The sequence below is a fragment of the Harpia harpyja genome, chromosome 11 (assembly GCF_026419915.1).
Source record: "Harpia harpyja isolate bHarHar1 chromosome 11, bHarHar1 primary haplotype, whole genome shotgun sequence".
NCBI lineage: Eukaryota > Metazoa > Chordata > Aves > Accipitriformes > Accipitridae > Harpia > Harpia harpyja.
Window position 1 is genome coordinate 1,840,013 of NC_068950.1, and position 8,472 is coordinate 1,848,484.

The 8,472-nt window shown below is 37.2% G+C and overlaps 1 protein-coding gene across 1 annotated transcript; it reads left to right on the forward strand.

The window, feature by feature from the left end:
• Window positions 1-378: 378 nt before the first annotated feature.
• LOC128147677 (semaphorin-4E-like) lies at window positions 379-6,864 on the forward strand. Its single transcript, XM_052800506.1, has 7 exons — window positions 379-982; window positions 2,387-2,543; window positions 2,901-3,123; window positions 3,592-3,707; window positions 4,134-4,300; window positions 4,489-4,541; window positions 5,613-6,864. The coding sequence occupies exons 2-7, from the start codon at window positions 2,424-2,426 to the stop codon at window positions 6,236-6,238; spliced, it is 1,305 nt and encodes a 434-aa protein (XP_052656466.1). The 5' UTR covers window positions 379-982; window positions 2,387-2,423; the 3' UTR covers window positions 6,239-6,864.
• Window positions 6,865-8,472: the final 1,608 nt, after the last annotated feature.

Consider the following 8,472-nt stretch of genomic DNA (forward strand, 5'->3'; position numbering starts at 1 on the left):
TTCAGTCTCTTGAACTTTAACTTTGTGTACGAATTCTCTCTAGAATGTAGTAGTATGTTATGTATCAATTTTGTAGCGTGAGCTTTTGAACTAAGGACAGAATTTAAAAAAATTCGTGACTACGGACTACAGTGGTGAGACGAGCCACAGCCCCTTTCCATTTATGAAAGCACAGTTCCTTCTTTTAATGTTTGATAGATTCATAAATACTTCTGAGCTCTTCCCTTGTCCACTAGTCCACAAAAAAGTTCAATTAGACTTAAATTTAAAATAATATCTGGCATTTATGCTTTTATTGAAATAAACTTAAAATGTTTGGTGTATTTATGTGTTTCAGAACCAAGCTTTGTCAACATGGAAATAGTGCGTGAAAGTGAATCTAATCCAAATGGAGATGATGATAAAATTTATGTGTTCTTCACTGAAACAGCTATTGAGTTTGAATTCTATGACAAGCTTCTGGTGTCCAGAATTGCCCGTATCTGCAGAGTTAGTATTTGTAGTATAAAGATTTTGGTTAGTGTATTTCAGATGAAGTTTCATAGTCGAGTGATTAACAATGGTATCTACACTGGCTAACCAAACAAAATTCTGTCACAGACGTTTTATTTCTGAGCTAGCTCCCTCTTTTTCCTGCTAGAACAGAACCAGCTGTTCAGGTTGCATTTGACATTTAAACCTTTTTTCTTTGCCTTTGAACTGAGATTTTTATTGAAAGGCCAACTATATTTTTTCCCCAAAACAATGCTATTAGGTGAAAATTACATCTATTTCTTTATGCATTCTGGTGTTATTCCTTCATTTAGGGTGATCTTGGTGGAAAACGCATACTGCAGAGAAGATGGACATCATTTTTAAAATCCCGCCTTTCCTGTTCCATTCCAGAATTAAACTTCCATTTCAATATTGTCCAGGACATCTTTTTACTTAGGAGAAGGAAGTGGCAGGACAGCATATTTTATGGAATTTTTTCCCAACAATGGTGAGATACAGGGCTACGTATGCTACTAAAGTTTGTAATGAACTGAGTAAGGGTTCTCACTTCAGCATTAATAGCCTGAGTACAGCCTTTTGGCTTTAACTCAGTACAAGAAGCTACCAGCTACTTACGCTGCATGTTTTAATGGACCACATTTGTTTTTCTTACAGTTTGATCCAACTGAGCAAACATTATAATCTGAAACAAAATGTTTTTGGTTCCTGGGCCAAAGCCTTCAACTAAGGACTAACCAAAAGCTTCTCCTAAGCCAAGTTTTTAGAGTTATGTTTTCTCTAGTCGGATGGTGGGGCAATTAAAACTAATTACATATAAAATTACATAATTACATACACAAAGCCCTGGATTCTTTGGGTCTTTATAGCACTAAAGGAAATAGCTGACATTTCAAGGTGCAGAATTATTCTTCTGTTCCAAAAGAAGTATCTGTCATGGCCTGCTTGTTTAATGTAATGTTCTGTGAAAATGAAAACAGAACTCCAAGGAAATGCCTTACAAGTTTTAGGGTTAACTAGCTTTTTCTTAATGCTCTGACTAATGAAAAAAAGCCAAGACAAAGTATATCAAAACTTTACATGTCAAAAAATACCAATGACAAAGTAGCTGTGAGTAGGTAATTCTCATGTTTTATAAAAGCATCAGAATGCAGCACAGTCAGCAGTGTGCAGCTTAACCTGATGCCACCTATTTACCTGTCAGTTTATAGCCAGTGGAGCTTACGTGAATTTTATTTCTGGTTACGGCAGGTTGGGTTCAATGTGTCCTACGATAGGAATTTGTAGAACGTTTATTCCTTTGGGTGTGGCAAAGAGACTTAGACTTGGTATTCACTGGTAGAACTGAAATCACATCAGTGTCTGATCCAGACATTCCTGAAAGTCTACCTAAATTTTCAGTCATAATTTTGAAAAGCATTATAATTGGAGGCAAAGAGAAGTATTGTGTTTTTCAGTAAGACAAGTTAAAGGGATTAGAAGAAGAACTAATGGTGTGTGTCAGAAGTGTGGAGCCAAAGGGAGGAGAATCCTGTCAAAACGTTGATTACCATAATACTTGGGCTCAGCCGTCTGTTTACAAGAAAGGTTGTCAAAAGGTCCTCATTTTCTAAGTTGTTTCAATTTATTTGAGGGCCGTTCCTTGATTTTTAACAAAAACATATTTAATACCATCTTTTATGAATGTCTTTGTTTTATTCTCTGCTTAGTGAATCATGAAAACTGCAACAGAGAAGTATTTTTAGTGTTAGGTATCTTTTGACTAATCCTGAAAAAGATACAGCAGTGTGCACTGTGGAAATTGGATTATTTTAGAGTATTTCTTTCTATATAAAAGCCAATAAAACTTGCTTTTATTTTGTGTGTTGTTTTGTTGTGTTTTTTTTCTTCTAAGGGGAAGATTAGACATATCAGCTGTTTGTGCATACAGTATGAAAAATATTCAGGAAGTCTTCTCCAAAGGAAGCTACAAAGGACCAGTAACTGTAGACCATTCCCCTGTTAAGTGGATGGTATATAGGGGAGAAGTGCCAGTTCCACGTCCTGGTGCTGTAAATATGAATTTACTTGTTCTAACTAAAGAACAGCCTCTGGATTATCTTTTTTTGGTAGCAAATCATTAGCTCATGTTTTACCAGTATAAATGCAGTGTTTATAATCAGCAAAGAGATACCTGCTTTCTCATTCCATCATACAAAGGTTCCTAGAAAAGCTGCCTTGCTTACAGTTCTGCTCCACAAGAGATGTGGGACTATTAGCTAGTTTGTAAAGTGTGAGGAAAATAATGATTTTTATCTTTTGAAGATAAATAGAAATAACTGAATCTTTAGAAGGAAATATACCTTTTTTATATACCTTGGTGAAACGTAAAAGCAGTTGTAATCATGTTCGTTATGTTTTGTTTCTAGTGCATTGATAATTTTGCCCGGAGTATTGGGTATAATACTTCCTCTGACTTGCCTGACAAAGTTTTGCAGTTTGTTAGAGATCACCCTCTAATGGATAATTCTGTAAATCCAATCGGTAATAGACCGGTGCTACTGAAGAGAGGTTCAAACTATACCAGGATTGTAGTAGACAGAGTCACTGGCCTAGATAAACAAACATACGATGTTATGTTTCTAGGAACAGGTAAGTGCTTTTATTTTAGGAAAAGATACTATCCATTTTTATGTATTTTGTTCCAGAATTTTTTTCTGAGACTTCAAAAAAGTAAAAGTGTTCATCAGCTCTGTTTGAAGTTTTGCATTCAGAAGCTGTCTTGCTAGTTTAATATTTTCATCCCAGTTAGACTAAATGTGTTTGCCTTGTTGGACATTAAAAGGCTCTCTTTAGAAACTTTCCATATCAAAGGAGACTTGGCATAATAATATTTGCAAATTCAGGGATTGTTTGAGGTCTTTTTTTTCACCAGAAAAAAATCATTGCTTCTCTCTTATTGAAAGAAAAAATAAGAATTGCTTTGAAGAATTTAAAAAATTCCCTATGCCCAGGAATGTCTTCTAAATCTCTGTCTAATTTCAACATGAATTATCAGGCTAAAATGTTATGCTATGTTTAAACAAGTTTATCTTTAGAAATACATTTCATTTTATGTAGATGATGGATATTTGCATAAAGCTTTCAATTGTGATGGGGAAATGTTCATTGTGGAAGAGCTACAGCTGTTTCTGTCTCCGGAGCCCATACAATCTCTCCAGCTGTCTTCTGAAAAGGTAGAACTTCTGTCCCTACATATGGAAAGTGACTGCTATAATAGCTTGCCTCAGGCCTTGCTCTTCTGTGTTGTTCTTTCTGGCTTTTAAAGAGCCTGTAAATGTCTCGTAATTCTGCTTCTATCGTGTATTCATTAATAACAGAAGCACAAAACATCTTTTTTCTGCAGAAGAAGAATTTGTGTGTGTCAAAATATAACTGAAATAAGCCTCTATGTTCATTAAAAAATTAGGGAAGGAACTCTGATATTTTATATGCTATGGAAAGCTAGTTTTTTTCCTCATTCATATCACCATCTATTCTTACAAGATTTTTAGTTTACTGATATTTTTAATAAATACCAGAAAATCTTACAATCCATATTAGAAAATAACAGCTTAAAATCTCACTCACTATTGTAAAAGAGCTCCCTCCTGCATTTCTAGGGAATGCTCTATGTAGGGTCCCTATCTCAAGTGGTGCAGCTTCCAGTTTCTGAGTGCCACCAATACAAGTACTGCTTGGATTGCGTCCTGGCAAGGGATCCTTACTGCGCGTGGTCTCAGTCTGCTAATGAATGCGTTTTACTGGCAAATCAAACTGGTCATACGGAGTAAGTAAAAAAGCTGTTGTTTCAGCCGCACACCTGATGTGAGATTGCTTTATCAGTGCACTCTTAATGTCTGTAATGCAAAACTAGGATGATTCCTAGAAATTGAATGATACAAGCCAGAACACTTCTTGTCTGTGTTTTCATCTGTTTGGTTTTGGGGATTTTGTTTTGTTGGGGTTTTTTTTCAGGAACTTAATTCAAAGTGTGAAATACGGAGATGCTTCCAGCTGCCTTAGTGTAGGTATGTGAACATTTGTTTTAAGAAAGAATATTTTAACTTCATGTGGTCAAAATGCTTGTTCAGTTTGTGTCACTGGAATTCTTGCATTATAGAAAAACACAGAATTAAAATCATGTTGATTATTACTTTTGAACTAAGACCCAAAAAACCCACACTGAGCTGGTACTGCCTAATGCTCTTAATTCCCTCAATCTAAATGTCAGAATACCTCAGTTCAGACTGAAACTCTTACTCTCAAGGGAAGCATAAATGTGACCCGTTTGAAGTTACTGGTGTCCCTCCCACACCCACTTTGCAGAAATCACACGACACATCAGATGTCCTATTAAATCTCTCACTGCTTTAGGATGCTGTTCTGCAGATACATGACATACCATTCAAGAGTACACTTAAAAAGAAGGCTGTTTGTTATCAGCCATTTAAAATTACTTTGATTATTTTTAGTCTGATTGGGAAATAATTACTTCTAATGTAGAATTGCAGGTGTGTGTGATCTGGTATTATGCTGTGGCTTTGTAATGAGTTGCAAGATACATTGCTTTCTTCATGACACAAGATGTATCTCTTACCTCCACTTAATGTCCCTTTAAAGTCAGAGTTGTCTTTAGTCTTGTATATTTTAGACTGCATGACAAATGATAATAAGGCAATCAGTGGGACAGTTGGGGAACTTTTACATAGCTGATATAAGCATTGTGCAGACATCAAAGCATTTCTGTGAAGAGATGTCATTAACCAATATAGAAGCTGAGGCATACAAAGGTGAATTTATTTATGCATGGTTATGTGTACAGGTGAGGCAAAATCAGATTAAAATGTGGAAGTCTTAAACTTCTAGTCCCATATTCATTCTGTTACACATCAGTGGGAATAAGGCCAGCAAGGTGTCACTCACTGATCGTCAGACCTGTTAGTAATGGGATTTCTTTGTCTTTAACCCTTACCTCTTCATTACCCATTGTCAAGACTGCTGAATTAAATTTTATATTTATTTGAATATGTATTTGGTTATGTAAGTTAAACTAAATCCCCAGTGTTCTTACTTTAAAAAAATTATCTTCATAATTTCAGAAAATAGTGTGAGAAAATGTCTCTTTACCCTTGGAAACAATGTTCATCTTAAATGTGTTCCTCTGTCGAATCTGGCAAGCATAGTGTGGAAGTTTAATGGGAGCAAACTTCAGGCCAAGGACTCTAAATATCTCCTCTATGATGGAGGAATAGCAATATTTAATGTAACAATGGATGCAGCTGGATTCTATGATTGTCTCTCGGTGGAGAAATCCAAAGGGAAGGAATTCATTATCACTGTGGCCCGCTATGCCCTTTATGCCCAAGAAAAGACAGAGGAAGCAAATGTTATTGCCACAGCAAATAAGCATAATGAAGCAGAAGCTGAGGGTTTTCAGTCTTCAGTACCGCCTTCTTTACTGAACGAGGCAGCAAAACAGAAATCTGCGGACAGCCAAAGAGAGAAGCTTGTTTTAAAACTCTTGGGGGCTGGGTTTGCTTTCCTTTTCTTTTTCTTGTTCATTTGGAACTTCTACAAGGGTCATTTATCTCTGCCTTGGAAGAGCAGAGAAACCAGCTCAAAAACCACTGGTACAGCTAGCTTGGGAAGTCCAGCACCGGCTACAGAGGGATCAGGCAGTGTAAGGAAGAGTTCAGCCACACAAACGAACATGTTTGAACATTAATGAATCAATGCTTATGAGCTTTTCTTAAGGAGTGCATTGTCAGTGCACTGCACAGTGCAAGTTTCACAGAGATCTCTGGGAGCTTGCAGCTCAGAGAGCTGTTTGGTTAAGATGACATGATGTTTCCTGTTAAGGAATGTGGAATGTAAATTTGGGTAGGAGTCAGAAACTCTGAATTGAAGTTGACGAGCTGCATTGTGTATTACATAGATGTGTTACCAGTTACTAGTTTTAAAAGCAAAATTCCTCGTTTGGGTACCTTTTTGACATGATAGAACCATAAGAATAAATTTCTTTCAAAAATTGACACTGATCCACTTTTTTGTAATGTTGGGCTTGCCCAATTACAGAAATTAATACTTCAGAAGCTAATAATACTTAGCGTTCAGTGCTTTCACCTTCAGACTTTCTGTTTAATCTACAAATAGCAACTAATTAAGTCTGCCAGTGCCCCAAGAGGTTGCTACTATCCTCATTTTACATGTGAGGTTAAATTACTTGTCACTGACCATAGTGAGTATTGGTGTCAGATCTGGTGCTTTGTTAGAAGTTCCTGAGTCATCTTCCTATATTTTATCTTTCTCTGTTTTCCTCTCCTTTCCCTTTATTTAGACTTTCAAAACACTTTGCACACATTTATTTTTCTAATGTGTTTTTAGTGACCTTTATGTTTACATCTTCCTCTGTCCAAAAATGTCATGAATTGACTTCCGTACTGCATCGTTGTTCTGAATTTATTTCTGAGGTGTGGTCAAAATTCAGACATGGTAGCTTCTTTTGTTAAAGGCCATTGAAAGTTGAGCATTTTTTCTGAGACACTTCTTTCTCCATTTTCAAATAAATGTTCTCTTATGTTTTCTTGTTTGGAAAATAACATGGGTTCTTGATCACAAAAATCCCTGAACAAAAGGCTATGCTGCCTCACTCTGTCTCTTGCCAGATGTGCATAAAGTACAAGGTTGATGCTCTTCTAGACATGGACGGCTCATTTTTTTCCAGTTTTCACATAGCTATGGAAGGAGAAGCCTTCTTCAAAATGGATTCTCCTATGTGGAAGTCTGTACCAACTGTAGCAAGACACCTGCTTTCAAGTTAGACAGGAACGCTCGGAAATGAAGGCGACGTGTACAATATAGATACCTGGATAGGAAGAAAGCAGATAAGCAGCTATTCAGTGTTTTTTCTCCCTTAAAACGTAAATAGGTTAAGCTTCTTTACATTGGAGCAAAGTCACGGTCTCTTTCTTTTAGATGCCTTCTTTCTCCCTGGATCAAATTATTATTCTGTTACGCTTCATAACAACAGGTTCCTGTGTATTATGTGCGAATACCATAGAAGGAAGGTGAGGTCAGTTGTTGAACTTGCAAGAAGCAAATTCACAGATTACTGTGTCTGTCTGTAACGCTGCTACTTACCAACACAGCAGTGTTTGCACTTTCTGTGGAAGGATGTAAAGGTGGGAACAACGTCAGCCTTTCTAGCAAGGTGAAGCCGTAGGCACAAAGTGTGGACAAGAGAACTATATAAAATGGATGTCTGAACATCAGAAGACTGGACAGCTGCTGGCAAACCGTTATGCCAAGACCTGCCTGGCTGCGTTTCAGTGATTGTATCAGTGCAATGCAGAAACCAAGATCTGAGGTGCATATCTCGTCTCACAGTTTGAAAGGGAGCCTACTTTCTTGCAGGGTTCCTTTACCTATATTCCTACTCCCTATATGCAAAGGGCTATATGGAAATTAATGATGCAGACTGGATAAGTGGTATGTAACTAATAACATAGGAAGTGATCGAAATTTCCATTCTTATCTTTGGGGACACTTAACTCTCTTCCCATAGTGGAAGGAAGTGCAGATGGAATATAAAACCCCATTTCAGAAAATCCTCACAAGGCTACCAGAATTTGGTTTTAGTTCAATTCCTGCTGATCTAATTACCCTAATTTAAATGTGTAAAATAATTAGCTTCTCAGAGAAGTCATAGATAAGTTACAGTTAACAGGTCGATATGAAAGATACTGTGCCCTACTTTCAGTAGTGTCTTCGGTGCAGTTTTAGTCCTTTTGTCATTAGTTGCCACGCTGCATGTAGGAAGGACGGAGAATATGGGGCAAGAGGACTGCTGGTGCTCAGTGCTGCGACAGCGCTGAGGTAGTCCTTGAGCTGCTTGTTCAGCTGCCAGCTCAGAACAGCCATCCAGCGCTGCTCCAACTTGCACCCTGCAGTGACTTTCCT